Source organism: Ptiloglossa arizonensis, chromosome 5 (assembly GCF_051014685.1).
Source record: "Ptiloglossa arizonensis isolate GNS036 chromosome 5, iyPtiAriz1_principal, whole genome shotgun sequence".
Classification (NCBI taxonomy): domain Eukaryota; kingdom Metazoa; phylum Arthropoda; class Insecta; order Hymenoptera; family Colletidae; genus Ptiloglossa; species Ptiloglossa arizonensis.
Window position 1 is genome coordinate 25,693,278 of NC_135052.1, and position 19,665 is coordinate 25,712,942.

The following is a 19,665-nucleotide window of genomic DNA, read 5'->3' on the forward strand; positions in this document are numbered from 1 at the left end:
ATGTTTGAAGGTGCCATAGCGGCGTTCTTAAATAGACTTTTGGGCAAATATGTCGAGGATTTAGACACCGAACAATTTAATGTTGGTATCTTTTCTGGCGATACCTGTCTCACCGATCTTAAATTGAAACCCGAAGCTTTGGTAAGCGAATTTTTCTTCCGCACGAGTTGATTTTTTAAAGTTTAATCAAGTAAACAACAAAAATGTTCTAATAAATCTATAATTTGCAGTACCAGCTTGGTCTACCTATCAAGGTAGAAATAGGATTGATAGGAAAAATAGTTTTGAAGATACCATGGTCAGGCTTGTTTTCTCAACCTATTGTACTTTGTATCGAGGTAGAAAGTTTATTAATTTAAAAATTATCTTCTGTCTAGCGATATTTACTTTTATTATTGTTGAAATTGATTCATAATATCTCAATTTCTATTTTCAAGGATGTGTATATAGTAGCTGTACCTGCTGCTTATGGTACATATAATGCAGAAGTACAAAAAAAGTTGATGAGAGCAGAAAAGAAAAAGATATTGGAAGATTTAAAGGAAGATGCAGCATACAGAGCAGGTGGTTTACAAATTTGGAAATTAAATGTTTTCTGCTAATTAAACATCTGGAACACTTATTAATAAGTACAACTATTTTCAGAATTATTTGATAACTTATTGGCATCTGTAACAAAGAACTTTCAGATTTCTATAAATAATGTACATATTAGATATGAAGAGAAGCTAAAGGAATGTCTATGTGCTTGTGGTATTTGCATTCAAAGTATATCTGTAACAACTACAAACAGGTAGTTATCCTTTTATTCATTGATTTGTATTATGTCTTGTTTATTGGTATTAAATTTAAACATATTTTAGTAAGTGGAAACCTGGTGTCTGTGCAAGTAACACAAGCACAATTTACCAGTTAGTACGAGCAGAGTCTCTAAGTGTATATATGGATCATGACACAGAATCTTCTCTTCCAAGCAACATGCATGACTGGGATATATCTTGTTTTTTAGACTGGAAGGATACAATGCATAGATCTTTACAAACTTTTGGTATGAGGAATAAAGAGTTTCAGTTTCGTAAGTACATGAACTTATGTTTCCATTAATTCAGATATACTACAACTGAGTGTTTGAAGAAACTAATAATACTGTTTTCTAGTTCTAAAGCCTTTTACAGCAAAGATCAAAGTAATTATACATAAAGTGAACGAGGCACAGACATCTCGTATATTAGTTGATATTGTACTTCATGATGTGGCAATGCAAGTTTCTGAAGTGCAATACATTACTTTTTGCCATCTTTATGACTCATTATTACGTGCAGTTATTAACAGGTATGTAAATTACTTATAATTAATTTTATTTTAAATTAATTATAACTTTATTTGCTTTAATGTAATTTTAGACCTTATATTAAATATCGCCCAGATGAAACTGTGAAAGAAAATCCATCAGCTTGGTGGAAATATGTTTACAATTCAGTGTTAGAGTATAACATAAAACCCTACACTTGGACAAGAATGATTGAACATAGAAAAAACTATAGGAAGTATAAAGAGACATGCCTGCAGAGTTTAATTCGGCCGAACGACACAGAATTGAAACTAGATTTACAAAAATATGAAGATTGTTTAACAATACTGAATATAGTAATTGCCCGAGAACATGCTAGACAAGAATTGAAAAATAAAACAATTGAAGAGGAATGTCAAAATGTAAACACTAATATTTCAACACAAAAGACATCTTCAACTCAAGAAGAACAACAAAACTCAAATACAAAGAATAAGGAGATACAAGAAACTAAAAAATCGTCTCATTATAGTATCAATAATGGATCTAGAACAAATATGAAATTAGAAAAGCTACCACAACCGATTGGTACAATCTTGAAAATTTAGATAATAATACAAACTAAATGAATACATTAAGAATAATGAGAGTAATTTCTTATATTATGTTTCAGATTACAAATTCAATTTTACCTTAGCAAATTCTTGCTTGAGTCTTTTAAATAATGACAGAGAAATTCTCGTTATAACTATAACTCAATTTTTAACAAGTATTGAAATACAGCCCATACAGTTTGCTTTTAAAGTATCTGCTCGAGCTGAAAGTTTTGTAGTTGAAGGCGTTTCTCTGGAAGGTGATCTAGTGCCCCTGATCACAGTGGACAATATTTTGACAGGTAAGAGAACGAGTTTTCAAATATTTTCCATACTATTTATCTTACTATGATTTATTTGTACAGGAAATGTATCAACCAATTTTTTGGCGATAGATTTTGAGAAGAATGGAGAAAATGTAGATCCAACTTTTAATGTATCGATAAAACTAGAAACAATTGAAGTGACCTATTATCATGTAATAACAATATGGTCTACAAACGTGTGTCGGTGCACTTTTACTGTAATTATTCTATTTCAGCATGCCATGATGGAGATCATTCAATTTTTTAAACTAAACAATACGAATATTCAAACTACAATTCTGTGGTCATATAAATTGTATGAATACATAAAGGGAAACTTTTTGATTCTTGTGGACAATATTGTTTCCCAGACGCTTCGGATTAATTTCAAGATAGATATCAAAGGACCATACATTGTATTTCCTGAACATGGATCAATACAAAAGTGTGTACTATATGTGACATTTATAAAAGTATATTTGTGATTAGTCTTTATATAATACAAAGGGATTTTAGAGGTGGACACATTTTGGTCATGGATTTTGGTAATATGGATGTGTCTAATGAACTTCAGGCAACCAACTTGCAACTTGAAGATGCGACACTTATGGAATTAGAAGAATTACTTTATGATAGAATACATATTGTATTTTCTCAGGCACAAGTTTTATTTTGTCACTCAGGTATGTGTGTTTATCTCTTTTGCATATCTTTTCTATAAACCTCCATATTTCTGCATGAAATGTTCTTTGTTACATTATAGGAGATGATTGGAGATCAGCTAGAAAAAGAAAAGATTCTGAATATCATTTTATACCAAAGATACAAGCAAACACAACTATCTCATACAGTATAAAACCAGAATATCATCAGTTACCACGGTATTTTTTATTTTTTGGCTAACATTACATTAGATTTATTGTAATTTATCTCTTAACTTTTTAGGACCAAAGTGAATGTTTCAGTTTCAAGTGTAAAATTTAATTTATCGGAAAATAAGATTCAAATGATCATTCATTTTTTGAATTTATTATTATTAATGTACCAACAAAACGTTGAAAAATATGATAGCAATTTTAAACAGTATGTTTTTAAGAAAAGTTATAACAAGATGATTATGTCAATGAAAGAACTGAAAAATGTGCAGCGCAGTGTATGTCTGTTATCGGTTGTAACACTGCAGAATAAATTTACACCCATTACGAAGGAACTTTTAACGAATACCGTGCAGAAACAGAAACTTGATAGGTAACGAAGTAAGACTAAATACTAATATACAAGAGATATTTTTGAACACTTTGTTAAGTTCTACAATATTTATTAATTAGTCATATAAATATCTGAAAGTTGTTTTACACAATAGGAGCGTCGTATCTTCAGAGGTCAGCGAAGAAGATTTGGAATTACTCTCGAAGACTATTAATCTGTCGGGATTCGATGATAACATCTCTCCATGTAATCATATTAATCTGTTATTGAGATTTGCCATCGGAGAGGTGCTACTAATATATTATGTTTAATCTTATTTAATTGTTATATAGTAAATTCAAAAAGTACTAACAATATTTTTAAATATTTAGTTATCAGTTCATTTAGTAAGCATAAATCAGGGAAGAGAAGAACCTTATTTAAACTTAAGGTTACATGCACTATATCTTGAAACCGCAATAATGAAGTATGGGCCTGCCATTCAATTTGGTGTGAGGTCCATCCTTTTAGTTGACAAAACAAATGCTGGCATAACAGGATCGTACTTGGAATTAATATCTACCGAAGAACTTCATGAAGTTTTTGTTCTATCATACCATAAGGTACTTTTCAGAAAACTTACATTTATCATTTGTGTCTAATTTTCCTAAACATACAATTTTCTTAGGTGAAATCGAATTGTCCTGATTTTAAATCCCATTTTAAAAGCATTGAGCGATCTCTCATTATAAATATACTGAATGTAAATGTAAATCTTCACAGACTTGCATTATTGAAGATAAGAGAATATTGGTATAACTTGGTTAAGTAAGTATTCTTAATCTTAATAGTTGATAAATATGATTTTTTTTAATGACAAGTGCTGTTCTTTCCAGTATTCGTGAGGATAATACTCTTTTCAATTTTGCGGGAAAGTTATTCCATAGCATTGTGCAGTGGAAAGCAAAAGAGGATGACCCACCTATTCCTCCTGGTATGATATAATGATGTATTGCAAATTTCGTTAATTTTTAATTTTTTATCATTCTGTCTCTCTTAGGTGCAATAAAACTTAATTATTCTGCAAGACTTAGCGCGCTTGTCCTCAAATTTTGTGATAAGGACCTGGATTTATTAGAAATTCAAATTTTGGGATTGGAGAATGATTGCATTTACAATGCCAATGAAAGAATGGTTCTGCGTGCACATCTTAGGCATTTGTTCATAGAAGATTTGAATGAGGAGACTCTTTATTCGAAAGTAAGTTTCTAATTTTCATTGCATTTTAAAGGTAATACATACATTCAACTTAATATGTTCTATTACAAGCTTTTAACGACAGACGAGGATAAAGTTCTTGATCTAAAATATGTGAGACATATGCCAAGACTGTACACGTGTCCTGACATTGACACCAATCAGGATGATGTGATGTCGGATGGAACATTTAAACTTTCCATTGGGAGATTAAACTGTGTACTTATTTTTAAAATACTGCATGATTTAAAGGTATAAACTTAACGTATATTCTATTAGTATTTTAAGAATACAAATATTATGAGTTCTATTTATTTTTGCAGCATTTTTTAGCACCATTTATTTCATCATATTGTTTGCGATTAAAAAATTACTTAATCAACAAGTTGATGATTGGTATTAAAGAATTCAAAAGAAGTGCAACAAAACTACACATCTTTATTGATATTCAAGGCCCAATATTTCTTCTACCTCAACGGAAGGATATTCCAAGTCTTTTAGTACTAAACACAGGTTCTAATTACTATCTGTGACAAATAACTATCTGTGAAAAATATATACATTAATACTTCTATTGTCACTTTTAGGTGTTTTGTCCGTTGAAAATTTTTTCAAAAAAAGTGATCAATTTGTTCAAAATATTAAATCACCTGGTAATGACACGTATCAGTTAATAATTGATAATATCTTAGTGAAACTAAAGAACATGACAATATCCAGAGCTATTATGACACTAAGTCGAGATCTGGAAATTCAGGTCAAATTTAATATTTTTAAAAATTGTGAATATATTAATTTAAATAACAGACTCTTAAATATATGTTCATTTATAGGAATCAATCGTCGAACCCGTGCATATTCACTTTGACATTAAGAGAAAAACCGAGTATCGTAGTGCGATGGAATTTCAAACATATGGATTGTTCAATATACAAGGCTCTGTGGATATTATATACATCAGCCTAAGTCAGAAAGATCTGAAATCTAGTATATTGGTGTGGAAAGATAATATTTCAAAAATTATACCATTTAAAGATGCATATGAAAACGAGACACACATTAACACAGAGGATCAATTAAAAAAATCTGATCAAGAAGATGCAATGGTGAAAAAATTGGAAGATTTTCTTACTCATAATGAGAATTGTGTCTGTGAAGTTAATTCAAAGCTAACTCTGGATGGATTTCATTTGCATTTGTTTCTGGATTCAGAAGAGGTAAACAAATCATTTAATTTCAATATAGTATCCTTTATATTTCTATTGATCATCTAAATGAGTTTTTTAAATTGTAGGTACTAAGTTCTCCAGTTCGTGACTTAAATCATGGTTTATGTAGACTAACATTTGGAGAAATGATCATTACATATACATTCTACAGCGATAAAAGTTTGAAGATGAAACTGTCACTTCAAAGCTGCACTTTGCGAGACACGCGGAAAGATTCTCATGGCATAAAAACGTTTGTATTTATAAAAGTATTCTGTTTTTTGTACCGTTAAAGTAATTCTTAATACTAATGTAACATTTACATTAAAGGATATTTCTATCACCTACGAGATTAATAGAAGAACAACCTGAATCTTGTATATCTATTTCAACGTCACCAATTGTTGATATTGTATACACTTATGTCCCAGTTGGAGAAAAATGTTTTGATGCACTTATTCAAGAAGTTAGAATGAATTTGTCTGTACCATTCATCATGCATTTAACTCGATACATTATGGATTCCCTTCCAAGTGAACAGATTGAAGAAGGAATCATCAATCATGGATATGAAAGCAACAATCAAACAGTAGTAAGTGATTGCACTTGCATAAAATCAAATTTATTTTACTTATTTACTTGAGTATATTGCAATTATTTCAAATGTTCCAAGAATTTATTTGGTAACGTTGAATTTGTTTTTGAAAATACGTTTGTTTTAAATCAAGAGCAGGAATATTACAGATGCAGAAAGAGATAAATTAAAATATGCACAATATTTTAAGGAAGAACCAGGTATTTACGCACATTTAACGCTGTTGCTTTAATTGTTGTTTTTGTTTAAAGTTTACACAGTGTAACAATTATCAGTTATCAGAGAAGCACAATTATGGATGTATACTATGGTTTATCTTTGCAATTGTCGAGAGATGATTTTCATACAATTGAAGAGCTTTATTTTGTATGATATCTAGATGCATCCGTATCTGTGAGGATACACAAACCAGAGATCTTATTCTTCGGAGATTTGAAAGCAAGCAACGCACACGTAATTCTATTACAAGCGGAAATAACAATCAGTAGTAGTCGGCATAACGGTTTGTCGTCGATTGTGTGCACTTTTACCAACCTTCGTGCTAAATCAAGAAAACAGGGAAATTATTTGAAACATGCTTCATACTGGTTATTATGTCCCTGTGATGTAGAAATTTGCAGAAAAGAAGAAGCTCCTGAATGTAATGTCTCCTATACAGTTACTGTGAACGCTATTGATGTTCACCTTTCTGCAGAAATTATACGGACATTCATTGATGTAAGTGTTAATAATAATAAAATGCTTTTTAAATTTATGACAAAATATTATGTCTCCAGGATAATAATACACATACTGTTTTCAGATTCTAAATGAAGGTACTAGTTTTTTGGATAGTATTAACATAAAAGCAGAAGAAAGATTTTTAAATCAAGATTCAAAAATTCACACTAATTTGTGGACTCCAAAGAAAATATCAAATGTGCCATATAAGAAGCTAACTGATGGTAAGTATTTTGATACAAGTGAATTCTAATTAATTCATGTATTTCCTTTAAATTATATTTTACAGACGATTCAAATTTAGTATGTGAATACAGTGACAAAGTGGTAACTTTTACCTTGAAACCACTAGTAGTTTGTTTGTTACTAGAAATTGAATATTCAACAGAAAGGTTTCCTATTATAAAGGTAGAGAGTATAGTCACAGCTTCATTGAACGATTGGTTCAATGATTTTAATTTTGAATCCATTATAAAGCTTCATGCGTTCTGTTATAACGTGGATTATAAAAATTGGGAGCCCCTAATTGATTTGTGTTCAGAAGACGATAGTAATTATAGACCATGGGAATTGTTGATAAAAGTAAGTATTCTCTAATACGAACATAATATTAACTTTCCTTTATATTTTTCCTCAATCAACTATAATTTTAATTGTCTACACAGATGCGTCACGGTGAAGCTTTCATGATAAATTCTAGTTGGGCCGATCCGTATCAGCATATAAAGCAGGATGCAATGAAAACTAAAAAGAGGAGTCTTAGAAGCATTGATCAAGATATTACAAACATGGTTTTCATAACTCCAGATCATTTAACCATACCAAAATCAAATGGTACTTTAAACGCAATTTTTTAATTAAATGGTAATATAATCAATATATATATATATAAATAAGTAAATACAATTATTTCAGAAACAGAATTGTATTCGACATACGAAGAAGATTCTGATACAGATGATGATGAAAGGCAGAGGAGATTAACGAGAACGTCTAGTTATTTATTTAATAGTAATAGTAGCGAAGAGGAAGATAGTGAAAGCGATGATTCTAGCACAAATGAAGACGAAGGCCTGGAATTAACACCAGAATGTAACGCAGATTCTTGTAAGAACATTACAATAAGCTTTATGATTTCATCTATCTCGTATTTTATTATTGGATCAATGTTTATTTACAGTTGGTCCTCTTGGCCGGGAATCAATAAAATCAAACGACTCAGCAGTTTATATCACTATATCTGCGGAAGACAAATTCAACATGATAATTACTCCAAATTTAATCACTGTAACGGACATTGTTTTAAACGCATTTCAACAAGCTACAAGTGGAATACCAGTTGTACTTACTAATATAAAAAAATTGAATTTGCAAAACGATATTGGCCATGAAAGTCGTATAGAGCTCCTCGCTTCTGAAGATGTTAGTAAATACGGTTAAAGTAATATATTAATATTAAGAAGAATTCTTTGCCTGCAATGATTTTATTTTTATTTTGTTATAGGAAGATAATAAAAATGTTACTCGTGTTATAGCGAGTCAAGATTTTCATGATATTAATTCACCAGCAAGTATTCCAAGCAGTCCAGAACCAGAAATTCAATCAGTCCCTGGTAGTCCAGAGTGGGCTGAAAATGATATGGATTTCATTGTTCCAAATACAAATTTACAGAGCTGTTTAATGCCGATCGAGGAAATATTTCAAGATGATCCATTGATTAGAATATATAAGATAATTACTGGAGAAGTATTACGTGTCATTTTTCAAGGTATTGTTTCGCTATTTTACACACACATACACACATATTTAATAATGAATATATATAAAATAATTGGAAAATAATTTTTTCAAAGTTCCTCATTATATCTATAGGATTTGAAAGTATATTGGTATATTGTCCTAAAAGAAAAGGTTGCAATTTGATTCCACTTCGACCTATCAGGCACGAGGTTCGCTACCACTTAGTCATAGAAGCTACAATTGACAATTATTTACATCATACAATTACTGTGAGATCTCCTCTACAGGTAAAATATTTGATATTTATTTATTCTAATAGTATTTTACAATATATTTTGATTTCAGTTTCGAAATGAAACTTCTTATGCCCTGGGCCTTTATTATAAAAAATCATTGTTGGATAAGCTAGGAGTCACATGTATCGGCAAACCTACAAATCCTTTTGATGACAACATTAGAATGACAATCATTGAACCCGACTCTACCTACAGTATTCCTTTATACATTGCTTACCACTTTCCTATACATATACTGCCTGCTTATTTAGAGTAAGTGGAAGTCTAGAAAATATGCAGTACAATTAAATTTTACATCACAAACAGAATTTGTTACAGAAACTATCAAGTCAGTGAAGAAGGAATTTATTGGAAAGAATTAAGTACAACAATGAATTTAGCTAAGGATATTTGTTGCAAAATGAAAGAAGATGAAAATCATTCTGTGTTTTGTGTCAAAGTCTCTTGTAATGAAGTTCCATTGATCACAAGACCAAATTGTCAAGTACCAAACTATTTAATAAGCATTCACTCTCCTCTTATTTTCAACAATCAGCTACCATTTGTTATAGATATTAATATATCTACTATCCACTACGAACTGAAAATTGAGCCAGGAGAGAAAATTAATATGCACTCTTTGAATTGTAATAACGATATCCAATTTGTCTTTAAGGTATGTATATTAATGTAAGAAATTACCGACTACAATTAAGTTAATAATAATTCTTCATAGATTGAAAACTATTTGGGCGCGTATTGGACTGGTTCAGCGAAGTTAAATACGAATTTAGAAAAAAAATTTGTTTTAATGACTGCAGATAGTGAGTCAGACTTAGCAAAGCCATTCTTGTTATGTATAGAATTGTGTAAAATTACAAGTTGGCACATCGTTATTCAATCTCAATATTGGATGATAAATAAATCTGGATTACCCTTATTTATTCAGGTAGTTAATCAATTTTAAAGTGCAATTTCAATATAAATATTTTGTATTTAATGATTTATTATTTGTAGGAATGTCATTCTCACACAATTAGTGAACTACCAGAAGAAGAACTAATAGTATTCTCTCAGAAAAATAATAAGAAAGGCTTGGTAAGATTAAGAGCTCATCAATCTGAATGGTCTTTGCCATTTGGATTAGAAGGAATCACTTCAATGTCTTTAATTGTATGCAAAGATACAGAACGTGGACGAAAATACAAAATTTTAACGGAAATTGAAAGTTCCCGTCTTTCACCTAACTTTACTAAAATCATAACGTTTTTACCTTATTTCTATATCATTAATAAAACGAAAAAAACTTTGCGATTCATGGAAGAAAATGATCAGGCAGATTTGTGGAATGATCTTCTATCAGGACAAAGCATGCCATTTTGGCCAGTTACAGAATCAATGAGAATGAGGATAAAGTGGAGGAATAGTCAACTGGTATCTCAACACTTTAGTATTACGCACATAGGGAAAACAATATTAAGAATGGATAATGGCGTAAGTAATCAAATGTTTTTATTTGAAATAGAAATTTGAAATTGTAATAAGAGAATATATAATAAGAAAAATTTATTAATGTATAGTCAGCAATTAAAGTAGAAATCAAAGGTGGTATCAATTCTCCGTTCTACGTTATATTTCGAAAGTGTATGGCAGGCGATATACCTGTAAGAATAGACAATTTTTGTGATGATCTATTTTTAAAAATCAGTCAATACAATTTGGGTCAAGTAGCTCTTATAAATCCCTTTCAAAGTCTCCTATACACTTGGGACGACCCTACAAAACCCAGAGAACTTGTTTGGAATGTATATAACAATAAAAAATCTGGATACAGTGCAAAATTCGAAAAGGTACAAATGTATTATATCCCCCTATAATTTATCACACAATATTTAGATGAAATGCATACATTATTATGTACTAATTTTGTTGTTTTCAGGATGGATACGGGCAAGAGGTTGTACCCCTTGTAATTGTTGATAAATGTAATAGTGTATCATGTTCCACATCCTCTTTTAAACAGCAGAATAATAAATCAGCATGGTTAGAAACCAAATCTGGAAATTTTAGCAGTAGCGAAAGCAATATTTGTGAAGATGATATAAAATCGTGCATATTGAAGGAGGTACAAACAGACAAAACGATCATTTATTGGGTAAGCTACATGGAGACTAACCAGCGAGTTTTATTATTTACCCAACATGAAACAGTATTTCTAAAAGCAAAGAATATCATTGATCCTGAATCTAGTAAAAAAGAAATATTTCTTTCTTTCGCCGGTATTGGCATCAGCATTGTACGTATACATTTATCTTTAAAGAGTGGACAAGAATACTGTTTTAACATATTTAATACTATTGCAGGTGACAAAATGTAATAAAATTTTGAACGAATTAGTGTATGCAAATATAACAAATTCTGCAGCTCACTGGGAACTTTTCTTTGACAGAAAGTGGAAAAGTTTATCTTTAGAATTGAGTGCTTGGATTGAAAGCAAATATGTAAATTCTTGTAAAAAGTCACAATTAGACAATGTAATCGATGTACGTAGCTTATAAATTTCAAGTATAAAACGAAATAAATATATGCATAAATTTTTAGGTTGATCTAATAAAAATGCACATGACTAAACCGTTTTTTGGAAAGTTAAGGAGAACCTACTCTCCAGGAATTTGGTTACACTGCAGAAAATCTATGTCATTGACCCATTTACAAGGTTATGTGCATAGAATACAGGTACAAATATATCCTTTTTACAATATTTCCTGAAAAATTGTCATATACATAGACTGAAGAGCTCTAAGAAGTGATGGTGATAACTTTGTAACAACTTTATAGGCAAAAATTGTGATAACTTTTTGTATAATATCATACTTGTTATTACTCAGAAATATAACAAAATATTTGTTTTAAATTTTAGGTCGATAATCAAATTCGCAATGCTACATTTCCAGTAATTTTATATTCAAACTTGCAAAAGAGTATTATTAATTACGGAGGAAACCATAAATTAAAGCATTGTATAGAATTTGCATGCTTGAAACAGAAAAAGTTAAATTATAATGTTTACAAGTGCGTAATCATTAGCATCATATTTATTCGAGTTAATGTTCATCATATAATTTATTGTAACTCAGTAATCTCTTTTTTGGTAATTTATTATAATTACCGAATATATTTTGCAGAGGCATTTGTGTTATAGTCAGAGAATTTGACTTAAATCTACAGGAAGGCTTTCTCCTGTCTTTGATCGATATGATTCCGAAAAAACCAGAAACTAAATATTCCATTGCTGCAAAGTTGAGAAAAGACGTCTCGAGTATTCATATTTTGCCTTCCGACAAAAGTAATAAGGTATGTTTAATTATAATTATTCTGTTACTTGTAGTAATAAGTTTCTTATACATTGATAGTAACACAATGATTACAGAATTCAGCAGTTAAGAGGAAGAATGTGATAGAACACATGTATATTTCTCCAATCTTAATACGTTTAATATTGTTGGCTGATACAGAGAGACCTAATATTTATAATATTAGTGATATCGCAGATTACAAAAATATTGTTAGATTTATTTTTGAATATTCTGAAAAGGGAGGATCTGAGAAGCATGCTGAATTTAGGTTCAAAAATATTTAATATGTTTAAAATTAAGATGTTTGTTATGTACTAATTTTGTTTTCACATTTTAGGTTTCCTTGTTATGAAAAAAGTTTTATCACGGTAGACAATATGGAACTTCTATCAGATATTTCGCGATCTTACGAGACTCAAACTATGCAGCAATTTCAGGTTTTAATTCGTTCAACTACCGTTCTGGGGAACCAATATGGCTATAATTTTAAGTCACCAGGGGACAGCTTTTATGAATCTAACACGGTAGGTGAAAATTAAACGGAATAATATTTACTGATGTTTTAAAAATCTTATTTACTGTATATATCAATACTCTAATAGTTGATTCTGTGTGGAGATGAAATAGCAGAAAAATTGAGCCACGAAGTATCATGCCAATTGGGTTATACTACAGCAGACACTACACAAACTTCAGTTTTTAATTTTGACTTCGAACTTCGTGTGATTGCATCTAAGGTATATTGAAAATTTAAAAAAATGTGATAATTTGATTTTCCTAATGAACTTAAATAACAAGTAAAACTTCGATTTTAGACAAAGGAGCCTTGCTTCCAAAATAAGGATGTACCTCCGTTGAATCCTTTAATTCGTACCTCGTTTTCTACGGAAATCGAACTAGAAACATGTAGTTTAGTAACTGCATTTATAAACAGTGAGTACAAAACGTGTACTGTTGAAATCAATCATCTTCTAGTTTAAGCACAAAAATTCTTACTCTATGTTAAAACTTGCAGGTATTCAACAAGAGGAGTTAAAATATTTCTTCAAAACATTGGGGAAGAAAACATCAATATTTTTTAATACTGAAAGTTCCTCTCTCAAAACTTATTCGAAAGTGATAGCAGATATTATAAAAAGGTATTGATTGAAACAATGTTCTGTATAAATTGATCACATTTGTATTCAATCGTACGTTTCAGGGCACAAGAAATAGGTCATAAGTTTATATCTCGGATACGCGTACCACGCTATGTCAATCCATACAAGGTAAAATGCATTTAAATATAAATATCAAGAAATATGAATATTAAAGAACGCAATTTTCTTTTTTTAGGGGGTCGAGATATTTTCAATGCATAAAGCAAAAGGAATGCATCTTTTAAGTATAATAAATAAGAATCCCTGTGTTGAAACGGATACATATTGGGCACATGCTGCACTTTCCAATGATGGAAAACATATAGCTCTTGTATCATTGCAGTAAGTATATAAAAATAATATAATGTTTTATCCACAAAAGATAATAAATTTTTATTTATTTATGTGTTTTGTTTAGACGATTGTATTTCATTGAGAAAGGATGTACATGGGGATCTTTAAATGTAAAGTGGACTTTAGAAACTCATCAATTGTTATCACCTCCAACTGTAGTTAATAATAAACTTATTCTACATGTGAACAAGGTATTTAAATTACGATGTCTAGGACATGAAACTTATTCAATAAAGCATAATGAATTAATCTTACCTGTAGAACGGAGACACTTCACCTGTGGCAGACTGGTATTTGAAGAGCGAAGCGACTGACATTCTGGAGTGGCTGTGCCAGAAAATAAATATAGCCATGATCCTGAACATGGAGAACAGTATATGTTCAAAGTAAGTTGTATAACTGGAATCCAAACTATAAAAAAAAGATCATTGTTTATTTAATCAGGCACAATAAATTCTCTGACGAACGCAGTACTTTTTCATTTATATTGAAAACCAATACCTAAAAAGCAACATCGTTTCCTACAAGTACAATTGTTTCATTTTCAACTTTCGTATAGTCCAGAAATCTTCTACGCCATCACAAATTTAAGATATTCAAGTATTTCATACTCTCACAATAGTTGTTTTTTTCTTAAATCGCTATCAAGTTTTGTTTTCAGAGAGTTAGATTGTGTGTTTGTGTGTGTGTGTGTGCGTGTGTGTGAGTGAGTGTAAAGTGTGTGTGCATATCATATAGTCATTTGGATAAAGTACGTCTAGTTTATTTCATAATTTATTTACAAAAAGTCTTAGTAAATTACACTTACAGGCATCTCCACTCGAACTAAAGTAAATAATTTAAGAACTACACGTATTTAGATATCTATAGAGTAGGATACTTTGGGGCCAGGGAGAAGCTGGGATCAGGGAAAGTGTTCTGTTTAACTTATTTACCTCATCCTGTGTTTTTTTCATTTTCCTTCATCCTTCTCACCTAATTATTCTCGAACAAAGTCGAATCTGATCGTTTCTTTTTTTTTTACATACGCTACCCTCGTGAGAACTGAAACACCGTTCACTCATTTAATTTGTTTCTACGAAATGAAAAAGGAAGTACCGGCATGGAAGGTGTGTGAATCCAATGTCGTCGACTTAACGGACATTAAAAATGAGGGTGGTTTTTTTTTCTCTTTCTTTCCTTTCGTTACATTAGGTAAATGTATATGTAAGAAACGTCGAAATATGTGCAAAAGCTGACAATGGGGGAGGGAGGAGGGGAGGATAGTACTTGTTAGTTTCTTTTTACGATAACATATGCGCTTTAAAAAGCATAAAGTCTTGAGATTATAAATACATCCCATTAGAATCGTTTAATGGCACGATCGAGAGCTTAAGATTTAAAAATTCCGTGTTTTTAGCCTTCTCTGTATGTTTCACTTCTTACAATACCGAAAAACATTCTCAACTTTGTCTCTCTCCATTTCTCGTAGTCTTTCTCTTCGTTCTTCTAAACCGTTATTACCACTAACGTTACTATTCATCGACCCCCTCTCATTACGTAGTTCATGTTACGTGTTTGAATTTGATCACAACGGCATTCAGTTACGTTTATTTCAAAAAAACAAATACTCTGCAGTTAGATATTATGTATTTTAGAAATCTCCTGCGCCCGGAGAATCACAAAAACGAAATCAGAAATGAAAATAAAAACGAAGTCTATCAAGAAAAAAAAATACGCGAAATATTTTCGATAATTTTAACTTAAGCGTGATCACACTCGCTGTTCAAACTTTCTCCTTCTTTTACTATCGCTTACGTTTTTCTTTTCTCAATCACTCTCTCTCGTAAGCTCGTATATATGTATATTAGCAGTTTGTTTATTCACAGACACTATTCCCCACCCCTTTTTCTACCAGAACCCCCATCCTTCGTGCACACAACCGAGGCATTCGTTCGTCACTTACTTCTGTTAATACACACGCAAAATTTTCACGCACGTGGACAGGACGCTACATGCATATAAAGCTGCATGCGTCCTTTCTGTTTTGTCCTCGTCTCATACTCTTTTTTCCCCTTCTTTCACTCGTTCGACATTCATACTTGTTGAGGCGAATCTGAAGTTTGTTCCCCACCTGTATCTTTCCAACCTTCTATATTCGACTTTGCCTTTTCCTTCTCTCGTCTTCTTACTCGCCCTTGTAGTATTCATTCGTACACACGTGTCCTTTCTCCATGCACACATCTTTCGTAACACATATTCTCTCGCTCTCGGTAGAAGGATCACACTATTTTTCAATTGTTGGTTTCTGAACTTCAATTTTGTTTTCTTCCATCGCCCTTAATGCATTCCCTCATTCTTTCATGCTTCGACTCCCTTTCCCTTCTCTCTCTCTTTCTCGCTCGCTCGCTCTTTCGCTCTCTGTGTGTCATCTTTCATCTCTCGCTCGTGATCATCGGTTTCTCCCTCTTTTCTAACAATGTCTTTCTTCAGTTCTAGTTCTGCCTGTGCTTCTAAAGTCGAGACTTTCGATGATCTGCTGCTGTTCTCTTATATTTGTTTTTTTTTTTTCGCAAAGCAGACCACCGTGGGGCGTTCGCGCCGCATTATGTATTTTTATTCCTTTCGTTCCTTTTTTTTCCTCGTTTTGTTACTTCTCACGCGCGGCGCGGCGCAGTTCGAATAAGATTCAATGGAAGTGTGTGTGTGTGTGTGTGTTATCTACAAAATATCTTAATTACTCGCTAATTACAGCACAAAACATGCAAATATAAAAATTTGCATTATATTATCGTTAATATTTATATATATAATCGTCACCCCGATATTATCGTTCCGTATCGCACCATTTTAAGGTTCGTCAAACAGATTTTTTTTTATATAGTTTTGTCTCAATCGTCATCTCTCGGTTTTCTTTATATATTATTATGCTGCTAATAATCGTTTGTTTCTTTTCCCTTTCTCACCCTCTCATACTCTCGACGTCATCGTATTTTCTCCCTTTCCCTCTCCCTCTATCGCTACCCCACCCCTCTATATCTCCTCCACGATTATTTCACTCATCGTCTCGACCCTTCTTTCTCGTCAGTCCCACCTCCTTTTCTTTTCATTAACTATGTAAATATCTTACACTATCGATATTATTCCAATTCACGAAGGGGGGAAAGGTATATCCGACGTGTTGCATCGCGGAAAAAGTATACCTTAACTCGCTGCTAACACCAATAATTAACTTTCTTACTTCTTCGAGATTACTCGATATAAAACTACAACCACACGCTGCCACGGCGTTTATATATCGACACTTTGTTCCTTTTACACATTCTATAACCATCCCGCGTTTCCATTATTTTTTCGCTGCTCAATGTGTATTATTCCTTCCCTATCTCCCTCTCTCTTACTCTCACTCTTTCTACACCTTTCTACGTTTCTGTCGCGTTTTCTCTTTCTCGCTCTCTCTCTCTCTCTTTCTCTCTCTCTCTCTCTCTCTCTCTCTCTCTCTCTCGCCCGTTCTCTCTCTCTTTCTCTCGTTCTCTCTCTTGTATTCTCTAAAGAATTAGCAGCCACTATAATATAGCTGTCTTTTTGTCACCTTGGGAAAAAGATCATCATTTTACACAAGGGAGGCTAAACAAACACGGATAAACACATCCGCGAGCCCAAAAGAAAAAGGAGAATACCGTCTTAACAAAGTTACGCGCCCCTGGAACACTGGAACAACACACGAGCAACGATTGCGGCCACCTGCTGATCCAGAATTTGACTCATCACCAGGGCGAGTAGCCGGGATTCATGTTGTAAGAGTAGAGTTCTGTTGTCCGGATGCCTGGCGAGGTTCAGCAAGGTGCCAGCCGCACGTCGCAGCATATCCAAGCTGGTGCCCATCGACTCGGGATTGTCACGTAACGCGGCCAAACCGTGCTGATTCGCGACTCCCAGGGCGCTCGACTCTGCTTGCTCAATGAATGCCACTAGCAGCGCGACACAAGGTGTCTGCAGGGCAATCGTGCGCGCTACACCGCTGTCGGCCGCGGACAGAAAGTGCAACAAATTAACGCCGAATTCACGCAGCACCTGCTCTTCGCTTCGACAAAGTAGCCTGGTTAATACGGAGCAGAGTCTCTGGAGTCGTGAGTACGGCGGCGTCGCGACGACCAGATCCACGTTACATTCCGTGACACAAAGTTTGCACAGAGCCTCCAGTGCCAACCTCTGTGGCGACAGAGACGAATTCGGGCCAACTGTGGGAAAAGGATCTTGACCGTGAGCGGCCGGACACACTGCCCAATGTAACAGCCCATCCAAAACCGGCCGTGATATCTCTTCCGGATGTTGACTTAGATCCATATGTCCGGCTATGTTCGCCGCCATTACGAGCACATTTTCTCTGATGTGATGCAGGAAATCCCACCACCATTCGCTCTCACCTTGCAGGCTGCTGCAAGAGTCCGCGAAATCCGCGTCCTCCTCTCGATCGTAATTGCGCGTCTTTTGCGTCCTGACTGGATGCTCGTGATGCAATAATAATAGTTTCCCAAGAAGGCTCAAGTATGTTACATTCTTCGCGAATTCGGCCTCGTTGCCCGGTATGAACGTGAGATTCCTTAAAATTGTGGATAGACAGACGCAACGTCGAGCTAGGCTGTCTTGAGTCTCGGTGACGAGATACAAACTCGCTTCGTCCCTTGAGTAACTCTCGTCTTCGTAATCGCTTATTCGTCTCCTTTTCAACGTTCCCGCTGGATCTCTTATTTTTAATCTTGGTCCCTCCTTATTATCGTCGTCTTTCGTTGTCGACTCTTGCTCCTCGTTCTCCACTTTGATCATAGTTTTCTCCAGCTCAACGCTGTTCGTCGCATCGTTCAGTCCATTCTGCGTCGGAATGAGTTCCTCATCGGTCTTCTGTATGTCCGCGAAGTGCTCGCCCATATTGTTGTTCACTTTCGCCTCAGTTTCGCATTCCTTCTTGAATCCGTCGTTCTTTTTCTCAAATAACTCTCTCGTAAGATCGTTCATCTCCACCGGCTCTTTCTTGATCCTCGATAGAACATCACTTAAGGTCTTCGTTTTCTTCTTCTTGTCAAATTGTTTCTTTTCGCTGGTGTCTTTCGGCTTTTCGCCAGGCTCGGTAGCCTTTTGTGAAAACTCCGGTGTCTCGAGCGTACCGGAATCTACTTTGGTTTCATCCTTTGAATCCGTACATTCCACCTCTTTCTGGAGCAAAGGCGGCTTCTCGTCTCTGAGGAGACGTGCGAACGGTACCGATCCTAGTTCCGATTGAAAGCAGGTTACTATGTACTTGGTGGTGTTAATATCAACCTGCCAAGGCTCAGTTTCCGATTCGCAATCCTGATGATCCCAAGTCCTTCGTGTATCTAGGACAAACAGATCCTCGTCCCTTGGGACGATTTTTACTGGACGACCCCTTCTCGATAAAAATGTATAATTCGACGTTGAAAGTAGTTTGGTTCGATCCTCGGGATCGATGGGACGTGTTACAGCGCCAAGATCAACTTCAGGACCATCTGCTGATTGGTTCCAGTTGCGATCGTCTTCATTCACCAACGGTGATTCGAACATGTCGGATAGAGAGCGCGAGAAATGTTCTAGCAGAACATCCAACAACCCCGGCAAGTGCGTCAACCCGAAATAACTTACCTATAG

The 19,665-nt window shown here is 33.6% G+C and overlaps 2 protein-coding genes across 10 annotated transcripts in view; one reads left to right on the forward strand and one right to left on the reverse strand.

The window, feature by feature from the left end:
• On the forward strand, positions 1–14,492 carry LOC143147494 (intermembrane lipid transfer protein VPS13A). The gene is made up of 52 exons (XM_076312754.1): positions 1–141; positions 231–338; positions 438–564; positions 646–793; positions 864–1,075; positions 1,158–1,332; positions 1,404–1,879; positions 1,965–2,186; positions 2,250–2,362; positions 2,426–2,634; positions 2,706–2,872; positions 2,953–3,070; positions 3,135–3,437; positions 3,553–3,685; positions 3,770–4,000; positions 4,066–4,205; positions 4,274–4,371; positions 4,438–4,637; positions 4,707–4,886; positions 4,958–5,147; positions 5,222–5,391; positions 5,468–5,851; positions 5,929–6,095; positions 6,173–6,434; positions 6,571–6,637; positions 6,817–7,154; positions 7,240–7,381; positions 7,447–7,739; positions 7,823–7,991; positions 8,073–8,264; positions 8,338–8,579; positions 8,662–8,926; positions 9,031–9,185; positions 9,244–9,446; positions 9,513–9,849; positions 9,910–10,122; positions 10,191–10,667; positions 10,754–11,023; positions 11,113–11,469; positions 11,537–11,716; positions 11,775–11,909; positions 12,094–12,245; positions 12,359–12,527; positions 12,604–12,797; positions 12,867–13,053; positions 13,132–13,266; positions 13,345–13,462; positions 13,545–13,668; positions 13,731–13,797; positions 13,865–14,010; positions 14,087–14,213; positions 14,284–14,492. Exons 1-52 carry the CDS (start codon positions 1–3, stop codon positions 14,410–14,412), a joined length of 10,257 nt encoding a protein of 3,418 aa, XP_076168869.1. The 3' UTR covers positions 14,413–14,492.
• Osa (trithorax group protein osa) overlaps positions 14,487–19,665 on the reverse strand; it is a 17,241-nt gene continuing 12,062 nt past the window's right edge. For all 9 annotated transcript variants that reach the window (XM_076312759.1, XM_076312756.1, XM_076312757.1 and 6 more), the window contains one exon: positions 14,487–19,659. In XM_076312759.1, the coding sequence (XP_076168874.1) occupies positions 17,695–19,659 (1,965 nt within the window). In that variant the 3' untranslated portion in view covers positions 14,487–17,694. The remainder of the gene's footprint in view (positions 19,660–19,665) is intronic.